This window comes from Bicyclus anynana, chromosome 17 (assembly GCF_947172395.1).
Source record: "Bicyclus anynana chromosome 17, ilBicAnyn1.1, whole genome shotgun sequence".
Lineage (NCBI taxonomy): Eukaryota > Metazoa > Arthropoda > Insecta > Lepidoptera > Nymphalidae > Bicyclus > Bicyclus anynana.
In genome coordinates this window covers 15,822,471-15,843,235 of record NC_069099.1, presented here as the reverse complement: position 1 = coordinate 15,843,235, position 20,765 = coordinate 15,822,471, and the positions used below count along the sequence as shown (strand labels likewise).

Sequence of the window (20,765 nt, the reverse complement as noted above, 5' to 3'; positions counted from 1 at the left end):
AAGTAAATCTGCGGCTGGGCTTTTTCTTGAAGCATGTGTTCATTATACAGAGCTTATGTTCATAGGCATATTGGATTAATCTCTCACCCCTTTGGTTACGTTTCCCATAGCCATAGTTACCCAGTATGAGATTTTCTTTCTTCTTAGGTTTTCCAATCTTGGCGTTGAAGTCCCCTAGTATCAATATGTTTTTGTCAGGTGTATCGTGAGCTTTTTCCAGGTCTTCATAGAATTTGTTTAGTACATCTTCATCTGCTTCTTCAGTTGGTGCATATACTTGAATGAGTGATAACTGGAATTCTCCAAATTGCATGCGTAGTAAGGCTACCCGTTCTGATATTCCTGCAAACTCGACAATGTTGGCCTTGTGCTTCCTGTCAATAAGAAACCCAACTCCGTGCAGTCCAGGTGTATCTCCCTTATAGCAGAGAATGTGTTCAATGTGTTCCTCGATATTGCATCCTAGTTTTCTTAAATGTATTATTACTAATTAAAATTAAAATATTCAATATACAACATATTGTTTTAATTATATGTTTATTTTAATCTCATTAGTGCAATACAAAAACAATAGGTATTCGCTTTTAAAGTAAAACTTTTTGCCTCAATTTTGTCGTCCATTATCCAGCAGAATTTGATATGTCACACGATGGAGTTTGAAAGTTTTTTTTTAAATCCATCCTGCCCCCTCGTATTCAGATTTCATATATTCACGGTACACCTCTGTATTTTGTGTCACAGAAATCAACATGTGTATCAAAGGGAAATGGCCATTCCTGGCCCAGACCTACCCTAACCACCCGGCAGTTATAGTTATTGCTTATATCTAAAAAATCTTGGTTTTTTTTTATCTAATATATAAAATTCTCGTGTCAGTTTTCGTTGCCATACTCCTCCGATATGGCTTGACCGATTTTGATGAAATTTTTTGTGCTTATTCGGTATCTATGAGAATAGGCCAAGATCTATTTTTATACCCCTAAGGGTAGGGTAGGAGTAGGGTAGAGGTAGTTGAAAGTTTACATCGAGTTTCACGCGAACGAAGTCGCGGGCGTCCGCTAGTTCCGTTAGATTCCGTTTATGTACATAACAACGCACGGACCTTTGTAGGCGCTCGGCGTAACAGGCCAATATTATGGCACACATAGTTAAACTTGCATCGTTGTTTAATAATACTACAGTTTTGTTTTAGTTTTCTACGTCTACAGGGTGATGGGAACTTGAAAAAAAAATCAAAAATTCGTAAAAATATTTATTTTCGATATCGAATTTATATATCAATGTATTCAAATAATACAAGTGCTTTTAAAATGCTGCACAACCCAATACACTTTTATACCAATAAAGAGATAAATGTGATTGATCTTTTAATTTCTATAATGATTCCACCTGTGGAATATTTTATAACAATATTTTTATAGTGTTTCGAAATTGTCTCTATCTCTCTCTGTCTGTCATAATACTGTAGATAGAGAGAAACAGAGACGAATTCGAAGCTCACATTGTCGAGTTATAAAATCTTCATCACAGAATAGCACTACTGGACTATCAATAATTAGGAATTACACTGCATACAAACAAATTTTAAAGAAAGGCCCATAATAGTATTGTATTTAACTGGAATAGTATGAAGATATTGGTACCATAGAGTGATAGAATACATCAGTTTTAGTTGTCATATTGACTCTTGACTGGTACTGGTTTTTGGTTTAACTGTACTATCCTAGTTAAATAAAACATTAAACAACTATTGTTAACTACATTAATTTATTAATTATATGAAAGAAAGTAACAATTGTAGATGCTGTGCTGCATGAGGGTGTTAACAAGTGTATGGTTGTGCAGAGCCTACTTGAGATCAATCCTAAATTACAACAATATTTCATTTCAAGTCAGACATTCCAAGATGGCGCGTCTGTCAAATCTGAAATTCGCCCAAGATGGCGCCACAAAGTTCATAACGTAGGAATTTTCCTCAGTATCGTTTGTAGGACTGTTATCTTTGTTGACAGGCGAAAAATTGTTAGAATGCATATTCTGTGGCGTAAACAGTTGACGTTTTGCCATTTTCCCGCCCTTTCTGTTCCCATTCGCGGTGTTGCCATTCTTCGTATTGGAGTGGCCGCCATGATTATTTTTGTATTTATGTTCGGAATTCTGTTGGTACTCTTTTATTTCATTTTGCAATCCTTGAGAAATTGGTTTGTTCTTGCCATTGCACGACTCAATTTCGCCCATCGACTTGTGTCGCGTACGTCTAAAAACTTTCTGTTTACGTTCAGAAACCCAACGACGCATTCTTTTGACGAATGGCAACACCATGAAGAACGCGTTGGGACTTACCCCCATTTTAACTTTTGGTGTCATGTCTTTTCTATTGGCAGGTAGGTCAGCGATCGGGAACCACTCGCAAGCTTTTATTTCATTCCTAGTTCTCGGCTGGAATTTCGTGTCGCGCGATATGTAGCCGATTATGTAAAGGCGAACAATTTGGTCATGGATCATCGCTTCGATATAGTCTTGTTTGTTTATTAGGCCGGTGATGTCAAAACCAGTTTCTTCAAGTACCTGTAAAAAACAAAAATGTTATAAATTAAATAAGAAATTGTTATTTACATCTATTTCAAAATAATAGAGATAAAGCTTTAGAGCGTTTTCAATTTAAGTAGGCGTAACATGCGACCCACGACATTATCTCGTGAAGACAAATCGACCAATATATTACAATATAGCTCTCTCTTTCTTAGCATTGGGACAAAACAGAGAGCGACATTTAGGTCGCAAATGGTTGTTTTGTCTTGACATATCATGGGTAACATGTTAGGCTTATAGGCTGAAATATGAGGCTAATCTAATTGTAACTTGTGTTGAGTTGTTTGGCGATCGGTAAAGGAATATTTAAAGTTTTATCTTTGTTTTAAAATAATGTCACAAATCAAAGTCAATTAAGGCGGATTTATATTTGTCTGACGTGTCATATCGTGACACATCAGTATCATAGCTTTTGTTTGACACGGCAAGTGAGACATAAATCCGGCTCAACTTGTGTAGGTCACATCAAACTTTGAGTTTGCTCTGAACACAAAGTATGTGGTTGCGGAGAAAACAAAAACATATCCCAGCATAATACTACACAATTTGGTGTGTTGCATACTCTATCAGTATCAGATAAAAATCAAAGAATATGGCGAGATCTATACTTAAAGCAAAGTTTTGTCTTTTCTTTTTTAATAAGTATTGTAAAATCAACTAACTTCTCTAGCAGCGCACTTCCAAGGCTCTTCATCTTCATTAACCTTACCCTTGGGGAAGCCCCAAGAAGCTTTTGTCCAGTAGGACTGCACCAGTAGCACATGAGTCAAGTCAGTGTCAAGTAAGATTGCGCCGTAAGTTGGTACAGTTTGTTTGTACTCGCGCCAGTTGTCAAGAACTTCATCCAGGTTCCTTATGTGCTCACGAAGCTGTGGTACATGCTGTAATAATATTTCATGACATATAAAATATACAATGATGACCCATTACTGAATTTAAAAGTTACACAATAAAGAAAAATGGTTTCACCCACAAAGTACCGTTTCTTTGAGAATTGTGGTTTCCTAGTGGTAAAAGAATTTTCAAAATCGGTTTAGTAGATATAGAGATTATCCTATAGGATAGCAATCTGTTAGAATATTGGTTTAGATTTAGTAATAGTTTTATTATGAAAGATATCTTGTAGTTTAGAATGTCTGACATAAGCCTTTCCTAGTCTACAAACTGTTTAAGCTCATGTAATTATTAACAAAAGCAAATATCTTGTTTTAATGAGCTTTTAATGTTAACAAAAAATCACTGTAAATAATGTGGGATAATTCAGCTTTTACATACATGTCAAATAATAATAATTATCTCCCTAAATATTTACGAAAATAGTATTAAAAATTGCAAAGTCAATGGGGATCTATCCTGTGTCAGCATCTGCAATTATGTATTTATTTAGCATAAACATAAACATAACAAATTATTGTCCTTCAGCATAGGAGATACTGTTATTAAAAATATTAAAATCTAGCAGACACTACAAGATACAATATAGACTAAGTTAGTAAGTAAGGATCCAATCCTCTCATCTTTCTTACACAGACAAAAATTAAAAATATATTTTTTTTAAAAACCTACTGTAGTTCTATATTGATGGGCATATAGCTAAAAGGTGTTAATTTAATACTAGCACACACCATGTGGTTTCACCCGTGAGTTCCCTTTTCTGTAGGAATACGGGGATAAGATATAGCCTATAACACCCAAGCATAGTGTACCTTCCCAACAGTGAAAAAAATTTCAAATCTACTTGTTTCAAAGCGGTTCACTTGTTTCAAAGCTTATTCAATGCAAACAAACAATTAAATCTTTCCTCTCTAAAATAATAGTATAGATTTAGGTGTTCGAGCCTCGCTTGACCCACTGTGAGATTACAATCTTCAAATTTTGCGTAATTGCAGTGTAAACCCCTCAATATTGAAATAAAGAGGGTAGGTAGAAATCGTTCGCGACGCCGCAATCGACGGTGAGCCGAAATAGACTCAGTACGTCTTCAAATTTTGTAAAGTGTGCAGTGTTAAAATTCGTGTGTGTAAAAATCGTGATATACCTAAGGTGAGTTAACAGTGAATACTATTATCGGTGATATTTCGTTAATGGTCTAGTTTTATGAGACATTATTCTCATTTTAGCAAATGCCCGCTCTTAGGACGGCAAGATCGCTATGTGGACCTAATAAACGTCGAAAATGAGAGAATTCTCATTGTAGTGAATGCCCGCTCCTCGGACGGCAGACTCACTATTTGGACATACCGAATGTCTAAAATTTGTGCCACCTTGCACATACGACGTCTCACAGAGCAGACGTCGGCTGGCCGGCCGACAAGGCAGACGACGTCTGACAGCTCAGCCGTCGTCTGGCCGGCCGACTTAGCAAGCGACGTCTCGCAGCGCAGACGTCGCCTGGCCGGCCGACATGGCAGGCGACGTCTCACGGCTCAGCCGTCGGCTGTGCGAGCGCAGACGTCGGCTGACCGGCCGCTATGGCAGGCGCCGTCTAGTCAGCCGACACGGCAGGCGACGTCTGAATGCCAAAGTCGTAATGTGCGAGCATTATACTGCTCTACATGATGTGTCTAAGGTCTTTTGACTATAGTAATTATCATATTACGATCTTTTCAGATCATGGAACGCATAACGTTTGAAGACTTATGCCGGTGGGTGCCACCTTCTGGACAAGGGGATTTTTTCAAAAGAATTATTAATATTTTGGATGAATTCTACCCACAAAATTGGAGGTCCTGGGAAGTTAATAACGTGTCCTACCAGGATCTTTTTGGAGAAAGGATTTCATCGGATAACGAAAACAGGCTGCGTTTCGCTATACCTACTATCGAACTAGCGAAGGCTTACGGGTGCCCTAATGGGCTTAGCGAACGTAGATACAAATTATTGAAAGGCGATTTAATTTGTTCACCGCTGGGCAGAGCCCTGATTTATTCTCCACTTTCTATTGTGAAACAAATCCATCCCACTGACGCATACAATGGGTTTTTGGAAAATATCTCTTCTATCAAAAGCCACTTCCTGTCACGTCAAGAGGCCACATCAATGTTAAGAGATGATGATGACGCATCCTCTGTTGCCACGTCCTCCACCTCATTGAGGAAATCTAGAAAGAGGGCTCACAGTCCAGAACCAGACACAAAAACATATATGAAGCAACAAAATGAAATTTTGAAACAGCTGATAGAAATTTCTAAGCAACACTCTGTTTTGCTAACACAAAAAAGGGGAAATCATCCTGATTCTGATAGTTCTGATACACAAGAGGATGATGACAATTTAGAGAATGACTGGATCGCCCCCGCTCTGGAAAATTCTCTATCTCAGGAAGCTACTCCAGATGAGGAGGTACTTAATTTCTTTGACTTTGCACCAGATACCAAGGAGTCTGAGAGCAAAATAGGACACGCCGAAGAAACCTTGATCAAGCAAGGAACTCATTGCCAGAGGCTTGGTGAATCGTCGTGGCAAAATATTCGGTTTTCCGAAGTCCAAAAACAGTTCCAAGCCACACCAGTCTTCACTAGTTTGAAAGTAAATAGTTCATTAGCAAAGGTGACTCCGAGTTGGCAAACAGTTTCATTTTTAGAGAAAATGGATGCATGTCTCGGGGCTATTTGTCATGGGCTTCTACAACAAAGAAAACATTTTCAAGACACTTATAATACTGCAAGTCCGGATGTTAAGTCGCACATCAGCAAAAACTTTCTAGCAACTGATTCTGCATTTCGTCGCACTTCAGATGCTCTCTTACAATACACTTGTGGGAAGAGAGCGGAGGTTATTCAACACCGTAGATCTGTCTACAAACCATCCAATAAGACATTACACGAACTTCTACATAACATTCCACCTTCCAACACCCACCTATTTGCCGAACCGCAATTGGGGGAATATATAAAAGAACAAGGTGGAATCAATCAGTTTTTTCCAGTTAAAAAACGCTCCTTCCATCACATTAACAAACAGAAATGGCAACCTAGAAACGTTAATGTTTCCAACCAGAAAGAAAAACCAAAGTTCAATGATGCCAGAACAACCAATCGTGGCTTCGCTTCAAGAAAACGCCCATCATCCACACCAGGAAAATTCAAGAGGGCCAAATATGAAGGAAAAAATAAATTTTAAGTTAAAAGATACTTTTAAGGCTGGGCAGGTGAGCGACAATCTAGAAGTCTGCAAGTCCCTTGGTGCTCCAAAATCTATATTATCTATTTTATCTGGGTATAAAATACCATTCACTCGCTCTCCCCCATTAAGAAAGTTTAATTCAACAATCTGTCATCGACTTTTAGTAAAATCTGGCTCAGCAATAACAAAGGAATTACAAAAACTATTGCATTGTGGGGCAATTGAGAAATGTTTGAGCGAATCAGGTTTTCTTTCTCCTTTATTCCTAAGAAAGAAGTCTGACGGTTCTAACAGGCCAATATTTAACCTAAAATTACTTAATAACTACTTACGTCCACCAAAGTTTCATTTGATTAACCATTATAAAATTCCTCTTTGCTTACAAGATCTTGACTTTATGGTAAAAATTGATTTATCACAGGCTTATTTTCATATTCCTATCATTAAGTCGCATAGACGGTTTCTTGCCTTTAATTTTGAGAACATATTATATGAAATGACTTGCTTACCTTTTGGCCTGGCGACTGCTCCGTATATATTTGCTAAGATAACTAACTGGGTTGCAAATTTTTTCAGAGAAAAGGGGATCCGAGTAATCGTATATTTAGACGATTTTCTTCTTCTTCACACCAACCCAGTAATATTATCTCAGCACAGTCAATATGTTCAAGAACACCTACTCAAAATGGGATGGTGCATAAACTATCGAAAATCCGACCTCTCCCCTACACAAACAGTGGAATATCTCGGAATAATCTGGAACACCAACAAAAACCTGAAACAGTTGCCTCCGAGAACAATCAAGAAATGCACCGTACTCATACAAAAATTCCTCAAAAACCGTTGGTGGACATGGTGGCTGGCAAAGGTCTTACTAGGGAGCATAAATTTTGCATCGTTCGTCGTCCCACTAGGAAGACTACACAGTCGTCAAATACAGATAGCGGCAAACAAACTTCCGAAAAACCAAAAACAAAAGAAATACCTGATCCCTGGGAAAGTTCTAAAGGAACTACAATGGTGGCAGAGAAACATTTCCCAGATATCCCCGATTCATCAAAAAGAAGCTACAATATTTTTAACAACAGATGCAGCGGGGTCGGGCTGGGGCGCTACAGTGGGCAACGAGAAGATAAACGGGCTCTGGAGTCGACAGCAACGTCCCTGGCACAGCAATCAAAAAGAGTTGTGGGCCGTACTAGAGTCATTAAAGAGAAAGGGACCCCAGTTTCAAGGTCAGACTGTAATGGTTCAAACAGACAACAGATGTGTTGTAGCCTACATAACGAAACAAGGCGGCACCAGATCCTTACCGCTCCTTCGAATTACTCAGAGAATTCTAAGTCTGGCCAAACAATTTCAGATAAATCTAATAGCAAGATACATTCCCGGGAAGTACAACGGGATCGCAGACAGTTTATCCCGCTCAATGGAATTACCAGAATGGACTCTAAGTCAGAAGGCACTTCAAAAAATATTCATGGTGATGGGGAAACCAGATGTAGATCTGTTTGCAAGTGCGAGGTCAGCGATCTTCCCCAGATATGTAAGCGAAGATGCCAGAGATCCGAACTGTCTATTCGTCGACGCGTTCAGCCGAAATTGGAACTTCAAGCTAGGTTGGCTCTTTCCTCCCCCAGCGTTAGTACCCCGGGTACTGAGACATCTAAACCAATGTTCGGGCATTTATCTTCTGGTAGCCCCAAAATGGGAGAGAACGTTTTGGAAAGCAGAGCTATATCAGAGATCCCTAGGCCAACCGTTTACCATTCCCGATCTAGAGGAGAGCCTTCTCGACTTGAGGACCAACAAGCCACCTCAAGCAATAAAGAACATATGTTTGCAGGTCTGGAAAATACAGGCTGGTCGCAGTTACTAGAGTCCTGGGCGACAGAGGACCGCAAGCTTCTAGAAACAGTCTGGCGTAAATCCACTCTTAAAACCTATAAACCGGCCTGGATGCGCTGGAAATGTTGGGCTAAAGATAATAACATTAAGATCGATGATCCATCTCCTGTAGACTTAGCTAAATATATTTGTTATCTCCATAAACACGTTAAACTAGCGGCGAGAACTATAGCAATTCATAAGTCGGTAGTTACTACGTTTGCGAAGCCGGAAAATACCGAGTATCTAAGTAATCATTTTTTAGTTAAACAAGCATTAAGAGCTATTTTTAAAAGTCAACCTCCCGTTCCTAAACCTCTAACGTGGGAGGTCAGTCAGCTGATGGACTATTTGAATATTTACACTTTCGATATTAATAGCTTGTTTCAAGTGTCTCGTCATACTTCGGCATTGTTACTCTTATCTTCCGGACGAAGAGTACATGATTTAACTTTACTCGATATTAGCCCTGACTGCTTTGAATCTCATGACGATCATTTGATTTTTTGGCCAAAGTACGGATCTAAAACGGACTCGGTCAACTTTAGACAATCAGGGTGGAAATTAACTCGAAATATTATAAATAAATTAGATGTTACATTTTGGGTAAAAAAGTTAATTGATATTTCTAAATCGCGTCGGGCCAACAGAACATCTAGTTTATTTATTACCACTAGGGGTAAAGTTAAAGCTGCTTCACGCACTGTTATTTCGGGTTGGCTTCGAACCTTGTTCAAATCAGCGAACATCCTTGCTACCCCTGGCAGTTTTAGAGCTGCTGTAAACACAGATAATTGGTCCAATAGAAATTACAATTTAGACGATGTTCTCTGTCGTGGAAATTGGAGAAGTAAGGATACTTTTCTGAAATATTACTTTAAAGAAGTTCCACATAAAAGTCTTCCAAGTAACAACATTACTTTGAGTGAATCATTTACACATATATGAATTTATAATATGTCATGAATATGTGATTTTCTCCTTCTGGGTTTTGTGAAATTTCTGCTAGTTATTTAATTTGAATAGAATTCACAATTCAAAGAGAATAGATAATGTGGCAAATCAAACAATTGTATTTTTAAGTTTTGTTAACTCAAATCAAATCAAAGATTAATTAAAGAAGTATTATATTATTTTTCTCAACACCACCTTATCATTTTATTTATTATCCTAAAAAATCGTTCTTCACAGTACGCCTTGCCATCGCCGGCAGAATATAAACACCTCTCACAGTGGGTCAAGCGAGGCTCGAACACCTAAATATAACCGTTTTCCCCCCGAAGGGCAGAAAACGATTATTTAGGTTTCAGCCGAAGCTTGACCCACTAAATTTTCATGCCTTGCCGGCTTGTGAGAGTACTGAGTCTATTTCGGCTCACCGTCGATTGCGGCGTCGCGAACGATTTCTACCTACCCTCTTTATTTCAATATTGAGGGGTTTACACTGCAATTACGCAAAATTTGAAGATTGTAATCTCACAGTGGGTCAAGCTTCGGCTGAAACCTAAATAATCGTTTTCTGCCCTTCGGGGGGAAAACGGTTATATTATAATAGAATTCAATGTTATTCATTTGTATTTTTTTTATATATGTATGAAAATATTGGTTGCACCTTGCCTTTAATTAAGCTTAATAGAGCTAAATGCAATACGCTATGCACTACACATACATTTTGACGGCCTCCGTGGCGAGGTGGTATGAGCGGTGTATATAACGACGGAGGTCCTGGGTTCGATCCCCGGCTGGGCAGATTGAAATTTTCTTAATTTGTCCAGGTCTGGCTGGTGGGAGGCTTCGGCCGTGGCTAGTTACCACCCTACCGGAAAAGACGTACCGCCAAGCGATTTAGAGTTCCGGTACAATGCCGTGTAGAAACCGAAAGGGGTGTGGATTTTCATCCTCCTAATAACAAGTTAGCCCGCTTCCATCTTAGACTGCATCATCACTTACCATCAGGTGAGATTGTAGTCAAGGGCTAACTTGTTAAGAATAAAAAAAAAAAATACAACGGCCAATCAGATGGCCAAGTGTCCGCACTTGGCCATGTGATTGGCCATTGTATGTGTGTGGCCATTGGCCGAACAACCCAGAAGGATGAAGAAGAAGGGCTAACTGTATAGTAATCAAAGACCTTATACTTACTAACTAGACTGTGCACTATGGCGAAGAAAACGGTCCGAGCGAGAGGGCTCTCCATGGTTGTGTGTCCTTTTCTAATTAGGTGACCATGACAAAACAGGACACAGTACAAATAGCTTTTAAAAACGATTGTTTAAGTATACTAATAAATATTGATTCTACATAACTATGCTACCTACATCTTCCTAATTTATTGTGAGTAAAAATATATTATTTTAGAATGTGCTCACTTACACTTGGATTAAAAGAAAGACTTAAATTGGAATATTTTTTTTCATTTCTCATACTCGGAAAGTAGTGTTGTTTTGATCTGTGTATTGGGTGGAAAATGCTGCTTCCCACCATAGGGAGGCAATAACTCATACAAATTACTTCCCACCGGAATTAAGGGCCGGAATGAATTTTAAAATTAGAACTGCTGTCATCAGCTATGAAGAGTTAAATATTTTTTTTAATTTTGCCCCAACTAAATTCGGGGACAGGCAAAGATCATAATTTAATATTTAAAAAAAAATTAAACTGAATTTTGTCTAAAGTTATATTTGTACAAACACAAAACATATTAATTTTCGAGTAAAAATTATTATTAAAATTATGTGAAAAAGGCGTTGCAAGATTTAAATTTTCAAGGTAATTTAAAGTAAGTCGGTACTTATCTAGTATCTACCTAACTATTACTACGAGACCACAGTACAAAACTTGAAAAATCTTTGATCTACTTATTTCATGGTGAGCCTAAAGAATTTCACTTTCCCGTGGAAAGAAAAGCTGCTACCAGGATAAGACTCTTTTGTGCACCCTGTCACAATATGAATTCACCATTTTTCATGAAAAACATACAGGTTAAATAAGAAAATTTATGAAATCGCAAATCAAAGCACGAAAATTAACCAAACAAGTAAACAAAAACAAACCACCATCTTGCATTTAATGTTTATTACCAGTCTAAAACTTTTAAGTATTACTTTTACTCAGTTTTAATAGATTATGATTTAAATACAACAAAATAATTATTATTTATATAAACCGTATAATTATTACAATAAGTTTCAAAGATTATAGATTATTTGTTTTGGTAAATCATAAAGATGCAAAATATAAAATTTTCTACCATTTCTATCAAGCCCAATAATTAGTTAAGCTGGCAAGACGTCAGACAAGGACACACAACCATTGGGAGCCCTCTCGCCAGGACCGTTTTTTGCTAGCTATCACCTATAAAGAAATAGCTACCTTAAGTCAACAACACTAGATCTCTTTTTAGCTTAGCAAAAATTTTAGGTGCACAGTCTTGTTATAAGTATAAGGTCTTTGATAGTAATATACATATTAATTATTATATTGTACCTGAAAGATATGTGCAGCAAACTCCCTAATGCCGCAGGGGTTGAGTTTGGTTGAGTCGTCAGTGCAATAGTAGTCCAGGTAGAACCAGTGCGCCAGTTCTATCTGGAAGCAAATCCTCACTAGGTTTCCTCTGTCTTCCGGAGGTAGGTTGATTATGAAACGGCTGAAAATTAAACATTACACCTATTAACTGAATTTTTTATGTGAAGATAATCGCTGCTGCGACTTGTGTTTGACTTGACACATAATATAATGTTGAAAGTCAAATAAAAGAATTGAGCAAATCCAACCATAGTAAGATGCATAACCTACAACGCTCAATAAAAAAGGAATGGAAGTAATTTCAGAAATCATATTAGTTGGAAGATTCAAATTGTGAAGACTACATCGTTTCAACTTTGAGACTTAATAGCTTTTACCTGCAAAGATCATCTAATATATCAATTGGTATGGAGTGCTTGCTCTTACGAAAATTTGTGTCAGTTGAAGTCATTTTATCGCGTACGTATATACAGTTGCAAAGTAAACTTTTACGTTTAACAATTTTTAGCAAAATACAATCGAAAAATTTACTTTGAAACGATTTTTCATTTCCAGGACATTAAAAAATATAAATACGCACAAAACAAATTGTTTCATGTTTGTCAACAGTCAACACATAGACAACACAAACGTCAAATAAAATATAGATAAAGATCAGTGTTACTAACTCTCCAAAATATTTATCCCTAAAGTTGGTGTCAAAAACCCCTAAAATCGCCTTAATTATTGAGTTGTCCCCCTAAAAAATATAAATTCATAATAATTTAGAAATAATATGCTGTCATATGTTTCAAAAGTCTATATTTAATACAGACAAAATACTACGTCTTTATCTGAAGATTCAGATTTTTTGAAATCATACATGTTGACAATGAACAAATTTACCATTTTTTTTTTATTCGATGAAAATTGCCTCCAATTGCCTCAGAGTTGTCGTCAGAATGTCGTTATAAGTCGCTAGGCCAAGAAAGAAATATTAAAATTATTATCAATTTAAAAATATTAAAGAGTCAAAAAATCCCTGAAAATACCCCTAAAAATTTCAGACCCCTAAAAAAATCCCATTTCACTCATTTGCCCCCTAAATCTGGGGGGAAAACCCCTAAGTTGGGAACCCTGATACAGATAGACAATTCGCTACACATAGAGTTTAACACAGATTAAAAATTACGAATACGAATTACAGTAATTTTAATGATTGCAATATACTCTTTGTCTTTGTACACCTGTCACTGTCACCTTGTTTGTTGGCTGTTTTCTGTGGTTGTTTTGTTGAGATTTGAAGGTGGATTGAATAAATATTGATTTCAGTTTTGCATTGATTAAAAACAGATTTCGTGTTATAACTCAAGTTATGGATATCACACCGTTATTCAAAGCTTGTATAAAAACAGTTAAGACTCGAAATAAAGCTTTCGGCATCCATAGCCCGACAAACGATGATAAACAACGTATACTTCGAAGTAAACCGAAGACAGGTTTTATGGCCACGGCGAGAGATATAACGTCACAAATAACTAAACTACGGGACTTTCTTCTCGAGCACAGAGAAAGGTATTTAAGTTTCTATAACGATGTGACCGGGGACGAAATGTCTGAAGCGGAGAGAGATCAAATAGACACGGGAGCTCAACGAATAATTAATACCTGTTGCCACTTACTGAAGGAGTTCAGGAACGATAACCGCAAGGTTCCATTATCGCTACAGACTCGCGACTTCATGGATGCTGTTATAGATCTCATAGATTCGTACTTAAAATCTGTATGCAAAATACATAGCGAATTAAAAGCGCTTAGGGTTAAACGGGCATTAGATATTCGTAAGTTGTCCCGTTTAGAACTACCACAGACTAAATCCAATATACCAAACCCTTTTATACAAGAAAATGCACCAAAAGAGGAGAATGTGGGTACAGAAGAAGTAGATAATACTAAAAGTAAATTAGACTTGTCGGAGAATGAAGTGGCAGTGTTATCAGACGAAGGAGAGCTGAGCGCAGAGGAGTTGCAAATGTTTGAATCAGAAAATGTTCAATTGCTGAATGAGCTTAACAGTATGACGGATGAAGTGAGGCAGATAGAGAGTAAAGTACTCCACATAGCAGAGTTACAAGAGATATTCACGGAGAAGGTAAATATTTTATGCATCAGTAACAGAGTAATTAGAGCTTATGTTACAACAATCATATCTCCATGTTACTATAAAACTTTCTAAATAAAGACCTCTTTATGATATTGGTATAGAAACTGAATTTATAATCTGTTTTAGAAATTGTATTGTAGGGGGTAATCTCCGGATCAACTGTAATAATTATGAAAATCATTTACCACTACAAACCCAAAAAAATTCTCAGATACTTAAGAATAAGTTATATTGTAATCAATCAAGGCATGCCTGTATAAAATTCAATTTTTTCAGAATTCTGCAGAAACTGTTATCTTTTTAGATATTAAAGCCTGTTTATTAATCCAAGGTACTATCTCCAGTCCAAATTGTAGCCCAATTGTTTCAAAATATTTAAAAAAATAAATAACTACAAATATACCATTACCAATAGTACCTACCTTGAAAAAAATGTTATTCTTATAATTTTAATATTAACACAATTTCGTACAGTTCAGCATACCAATCACATAAAGGATTTGAAAATAACCTTATCCTTTGAAATATTGACTATGGGTAAATCAATTTTTCCAATTTAAATGAAATCTATATTAAATTTTTTCCTCAGATTCTGCAACAAGAGCAAGATATAGACAGGATAGCCAACACTGTTGTGGGCACAACAGAGACTATGAAGGATGCTAACGAGCAAATAAAACAAGCAATACAGAGGAATGCGGGTCTCAGAGTCTATGTACTGTTCTTCTTGCTTGTTATGTCATTTACTTTACTGTTTTTAGATTGGTATAATGAATAAATATTTAAGACTAGCAGACCTGGTCAAGCTTTGCTTTGACTAATGTGTGCTTACTACCCTTCCCTACTTCCACCCTACCCATATCCTCTCCACTGTGTCATCGAATTTCTAAGTGCACCAACTGTGGAGCCATCTTTAAAAGTCGAGCGTTCCAAGGTCACGCGTGTTTAAAACGCCCGATTACATTAAAATGTACTATAGGAGCTATTTAAATATATTTTTTTGTTGGAATTGTTATTAAACAAGCTAATTTTAATTAATAAATGTAATAATGCAGTAAAAACAAGTAATTTTCAATAAAATTTTGAAATCCGAACGCGCGATAGTTGCCCGACTGTCGCACAAAACGCGCTATAATTTAAATTTTTACCTTTATTTCTAGATTGTCTTTGGTTTTTTACTTTTTCTATACATTATTTTACTCTACCAAAGAATAAAACACTCCTAATGTACAAAGATTAAAAAAAAATATGATTTTGAAATCCTCGTCTGTAGACCGCGCTCCTAGAGCGCGGTTTTAAAAACTGTCAGTACTAATCACAGACGTGTTTTGTACAGGTTATGAGTGATTATATGCCATCCTTGTTCTTTTTACTACATGTGAAATAAGTTAGAGTGTGACAAGAATAGGTTAAAACAACAAAAAAAAGGTCAAAATGATATGAGTATGAAATCAATCTTTAGAAGCTTGATCCACACACAGGTGTTTCAAAATCAATCTTCTCAAGCGTGATACACACACGAGGGGCTACCATACCTTATTAAATTAAGCTGTATATCAGAACAAGGATATGTTTTACAAAATTATAATCTAAAACTAAAACTATTCATGATATGGCTTGTAGAATGAAAGTAAATCCCAAAGAGTATATATAGATTTATTAGTACTGTGATGGCACAGTGGAATGACAATTTTTATAATTCTCTGCTTGTGTGAAGACTGACAATCGCATAGGGCCAGCGTGCAGGACTATTGTCATGTCCCAGCTCCCTCTCTGAGTCTAGGCTCTAAATTTCTATTGTAATTTCTATAGCTTTACCTAATTTCATAAACAGATTCCGCAAAAAGTAACTACAAATGAAAATGGGAAAAGTGTTTACGGAAATTAACTAAGAAAAAACCGGAAAAAAATATTAAAATACTTTTTCCAATCCAAAACGAAAGCAGTGTTTATGAACGTAAGTATTATATATTCTGTGATAGCGAAATCTATTCTTTATCTATGTCAATGTCACAGATAATAAAATATATTCATATGTCAAATTGTAACTGTCAATGTTCCTTGCTGTCAATCACAGACCACAAATGAAATGTCAATCAATGTCAACTCGCGATTTAAAAAATATATTTATTTTAATTTTCAGGTTGAATTTTTTGTTTTCAACTTAAAATTCAAAGAAAATATTTAATACTTATTTTGCTGTAACACTGAGACCAATTTTTCGTTTATATTCAAATAACATAAAACTATTGCGGAAATGGGCTACGCGTTTAATGCAGGTATAATTTTTTTTTTGTATGTTACCAATTCTTCACCTAACCGAAGAATATTGATAAGTTTCTTCAGCAGGGCTACAACTATATTTTAGTAATATACAAAATAATTAATATCAAACTACAACTCTACAATGCTATATCAACTACATAAATAGACCCAGAAGTTGTAATGTTTAAATTTTTTATTATGACATCAAAATCACAACCATTCAAATATGTATACTCAAAATGACAAAACAAGGATCATCAAGTCATCAAGTAGCACTTTTGAAACATCAAGTTTGACTATTTGTAAATACTACAGTTGGTTCAGAAGGCGGGTTCTGTTGAAAAGAGCTGGCAAAACAATGTACCTCTATCCTGCAGTATTTGACCACCTGGTGGTATAATAATAAAAATCTAAATCTTCCTTTCGGTGTCTATATGACATCTTGCCAGAATGCTCTTTTTTTTCTTTGAAAACCTCAATCAGCCCAGCCGGGAATCAAATTCAGGACCTCCGTCTTGTAAATCCACCGTGCATACCACTGTGCCATGGACGTTATTAAAAATATCAATATAATGAACTTTATTCTCAGATGGACAACTAAGAAAACTAGAAGAGAATGGTGTACCAGGTGAAGATCCATTCCAATTCAACATCAGCAATGACCATCAAGAATGTCAAGCACATTATGAAGTCCTGGGCACAGCTATTACTGATTACATTTATCATTTACTGGAGAAAGAAGGACTGCATAAACTGCCTGTACCTCAAGGCAGCACCGAGAATGATGGGACTTTCATATTTGTGTCGAAAGACTATGATAAACAGGATGTTTTGTTGGTCCTCATACATGGTTCTGGAGCTGTCAGAGCTGGTCAATGGGCTCGCTCGTAAGTATCAGAAGTCTACATTGTAATGAATGACCCTCAATAGCTCATAATTAGGGGTCTGAACTTAAATTTTAGAAGGCTTAGGGCCTGGGTAGAGAAAGAGAGTTTTGCATTACATTAGATACTAAGAGCACCTACGAGAGAGCAATTTATATTTATGGCATGTAAGAGAAGGGGGGAAATAAATATGACATGTGTCAATTATGATACTTGACTACTTATGGTTTTTGGCTTGCCTAAATGGTCTGGGTCTACAATAGTGTTAAAGTGTTAATTGTTTTTTTTTTTTTTAAATTCATTACTATTGTGCAATCAGCTGTAACAGCTTTAAACAAATTGCTTGTGGGTACTACAAGTCAAAGTGTTATTTGTGAGAAAATATTTGCAATAAATGTTTTTTTGCTTTCTTTCAACTTTCTTATCTTCAAAATACAACCCTCTCCATTCCATGAATATAAAAATGCTCCCTCGTAGTTTGAGGAGAAACACAACAAACTAATAACTTACTTGTAAAGTTTAAAAAAAAAAATAGTCAAAAGTCTGTAACAATTCTTGATGAGTAGTAACTATTGTTTTTAGTCTGTTATCTTTCTTGCAGCCTCATAATCAATGACAGTTTAGACACAGGCACTCAGATCCCATACATCAGACAAGCACAGAAGCGAGGGTATGGCGTCATGGTGCTGAATTGCAATGACAACTATCGTGAAGACACACCAATTAAACATAGCAGTACAGCTGAGGAACACACTAAGTATGTAATCATCATTGTGAGACTATATTTTGATGGGAATTTTAGTAACTATGACCTAAGATACTTCTATCAAACAAAGTGGCATGCATGCAAGCACATTGCTATGGCACATTAACAAAAGAAAAATAAGTATTTTAGTAAAAGCTGTGATTGCCCAGTGGACATGACATCTGCCTTCAATTTGGAGGTGTAGGCTTAAGTACAGTCTAGGGCATGCATCTCCAACTTTTCAGTTATGTTTATTTTAAGAAATTAAATATCATGTGCCTCAAATGAAGGTAAAACATTGTAAGAAAACCTGCATACCTAAGAATTTTCTCAATTCTTTGTGTATGTGAACTCTGCCAATCCTCATTGGGGTAGCGTAGTGGACTTTTAGTCTAACCCCTCTCATTGTCAGAGGAGACACATGTTCAATAGTGAGCCATATAAGGGTTGTTAATGATGAAGATGAATGGCTTACTGGATGAATGGATGGATGAGAGGATATATATCACACCAGCCACACCATTAAGTTTACAAACTATAATATCATAGCTTGCAGCACTATTAGTAAAATGGGTAGTGCAAAAAGTATTGAAAGCATTTCTATGCATGTTGGATAGCTAACTTGATTGTGTGTGGCTGATACTACATAATGAAAATGTCTTGCAACAAAGAGAAACCCCAAACTTCATACCCCAATAACCCAGGTAAAAATCCCAAATTCATTCCATCCAACACTGAATTACTGGAACTTGGAATATTAAAAGATATCAAAGTTCTATTATGGGTTTCAGATATGTGTGGGAGACATACATAAACAACACAAAAGCATCAATGATTGTCATAGTGGCACACAGCTATGGGGGAGTACTAACTGTCATGTTGGCAGATGCACAAAAAAAGCAATTTGAGAAGAGAGTGGTAGCCGTGGCACTGACAGACTCTGTACACGGGTTCTCTGGTGCTAAAATCTCGAAGCACTTGAAAAAAGTGAGTATTTATTTTGTCATTCATCTCATACATGCATAAAGCACTGCCTACCACAAACCTTTTTATTTATTCAAGTAACTGTCATGGGCATGAGTTAGTCAAGTAAACCCAAAAAGTAGAGGTACATAATTTTCCAGGAAGACAATAATATTACAATTTTATTATAATGGTGTCCCTTCATGCTTCTTGAAAATATATGTGTGGTGACTTGTAGGACTAAGAATCGTGCCATGACATTGTCAACCCATAACAGCAAAATATTTCTCTCTACTACAGTATAAGAAATCATCATCATTTGTCTTGTAATTAGCTTAGGTTTAAATATAACATCAAAATATGTTAATAATTTCAGGTATCAAAAAATTGGATATCAAGTACATCACCATTAGACACCCCCATGAAGACCCCAGAGTTTGATATCACAAGAGTTTCAGCTGGTAAGAGCTTTTATAAAATAGTATTATTTTCTTTGTTATCTTGTTGATTGGTAAGAAAAATAATACTATTATTTTGTTTATTAGCAACCAATAACAATATTAATAGCTCAACAGTATGAGCGGTCTTATCACTGATTTGGTGGTTAAAAAAAAAAATACAACAGTTCAAAATTAGTTGATAGATAACTTACCTGTACCTCCAAATTGCTCACATAGGATTTTCCAAATTAGTTAACATGCACTATAAATGGAAAAAAAATAATACAAAAAAAACATACAGTTGAATTGAGAACCTTCTTCTTTTTTTAAGTTGGTTAAAAAAGCACTAATATATTTGCCATATTTATTCAAAATCAAAGTCTTGTTTGGAAAATAAATTTAAAAAAAGTTATGCTTCTAAGGATATTAAACAATTTATTTTACTTTCCAAAATTCTATTTATATAAAATTATTTGCTTTCAGGTCATCCAAAACATGAAATGACATCAAGTAAATGCATAGACTCAGTTTTTACTTACTTTGAACAAAAACTGAAAGAATAGGTTGTATCAAATTGAATAATATTGAATATAATGAGATACAAAAATTGAATGAATAGGATGTATGAAATTGAATAATTTTGAATATAATGTGATACAAAAAGTGAAAGAATAGATTGTATCAATTTGAATATGTGATATAATACAGGCACAAACACTGATTCATATTTAGCAATGAAACTTTTTATTGTAATTTGTTTTGTAGCAATAATGATTAGGGGCTTGTACAAAGATTTTGATCAGGGTAAGCATAAGTGTGATTTACCACTAGTAGGCCAAGCATGCAACCAACAACTTATCCCAAATAGAGAATTTTTAACCAATAGCAGCATCTTTTGACCCAAAGAAATAGCAATATACCTGGTTGTGCCGCTATTGGTTCATATTTGTCTGTTTCTCTACATATGTTTTTGGTTCCATCAGATCTATAGACGGCTAGGTATCTACTAAGCGCATCTGCATTATGCAGGATTTTTTTTTTATTTGTTCCCAGTTTTTTGCCATTATGAAGTGCATGCTATTGGCAAAGATTAATATAAAAAAAAGTTACAACATTCAATTTTTGATAACAGAATTATTAAAATAATTATATTAAATAAAATTGCATTTAAAATGTTTATATCATGTAAATAA

The 20,765-nt window shown here is 35.9% G+C and overlaps 3 protein-coding genes across 3 annotated transcripts; 2 read left to right on the top strand and 1 right to left on the bottom strand.

Moving 5' to 3' along the window:
* Positions 1-1,241: 1,241 nt before the first annotated feature.
* On the bottom strand, positions 1,242-12,754 carry LOC112050140 (m7GpppN-mRNA hydrolase). The gene is made up of 4 exons (XM_024088314.2): positions 12,510-12,754; positions 12,091-12,253; positions 3,255-3,473; positions 1,242-2,568 (listed from the first exon to the last, which is right to left on the bottom strand). The coding sequence occupies exons 1-4, from the start codon at positions 12,581-12,583 to the stop codon at positions 1,888-1,890; spliced, it is 1,137 nt and encodes a 378-aa protein (XP_023944082.1). The 5' UTR covers positions 12,584-12,754; the 3' UTR covers positions 1,242-1,887.
* A 655-nt stretch (positions 12,755-13,409) lies between these two features.
* On the top strand, positions 13,410-15,092 carry LOC112050141 (syntaxin-18). Its single transcript, XM_024088315.2, has 2 exons — positions 13,410-14,263; positions 14,865-15,092. The coding sequence occupies exons 1-2, from the start codon at positions 13,487-13,489 to the stop codon at positions 15,051-15,053; spliced, it is 966 nt and encodes a 321-aa protein (XP_023944083.1). The 5' UTR covers positions 13,410-13,486; the 3' UTR covers positions 15,054-15,092.
* Positions 15,093-16,383: 1,291 nt separating this feature from the next.
* On the top strand, positions 16,384-20,744 carry LOC112050143 (FAM172 family protein homolog CG10038). The gene is made up of 6 exons (XM_024088317.2): positions 16,384-16,554; positions 17,130-17,427; positions 18,026-18,181; positions 18,961-19,156; positions 19,509-19,593; positions 20,056-20,744. The coding sequence occupies exons 1-6, from the start codon at positions 16,533-16,535 to the stop codon at positions 20,133-20,135; spliced, it is 837 nt and encodes a 278-aa protein (XP_023944085.2). The 5' UTR covers positions 16,384-16,532; the 3' UTR covers positions 20,136-20,744.
* The last annotated feature ends 21 nt before the right edge of the window (positions 20,745-20,765 follow it).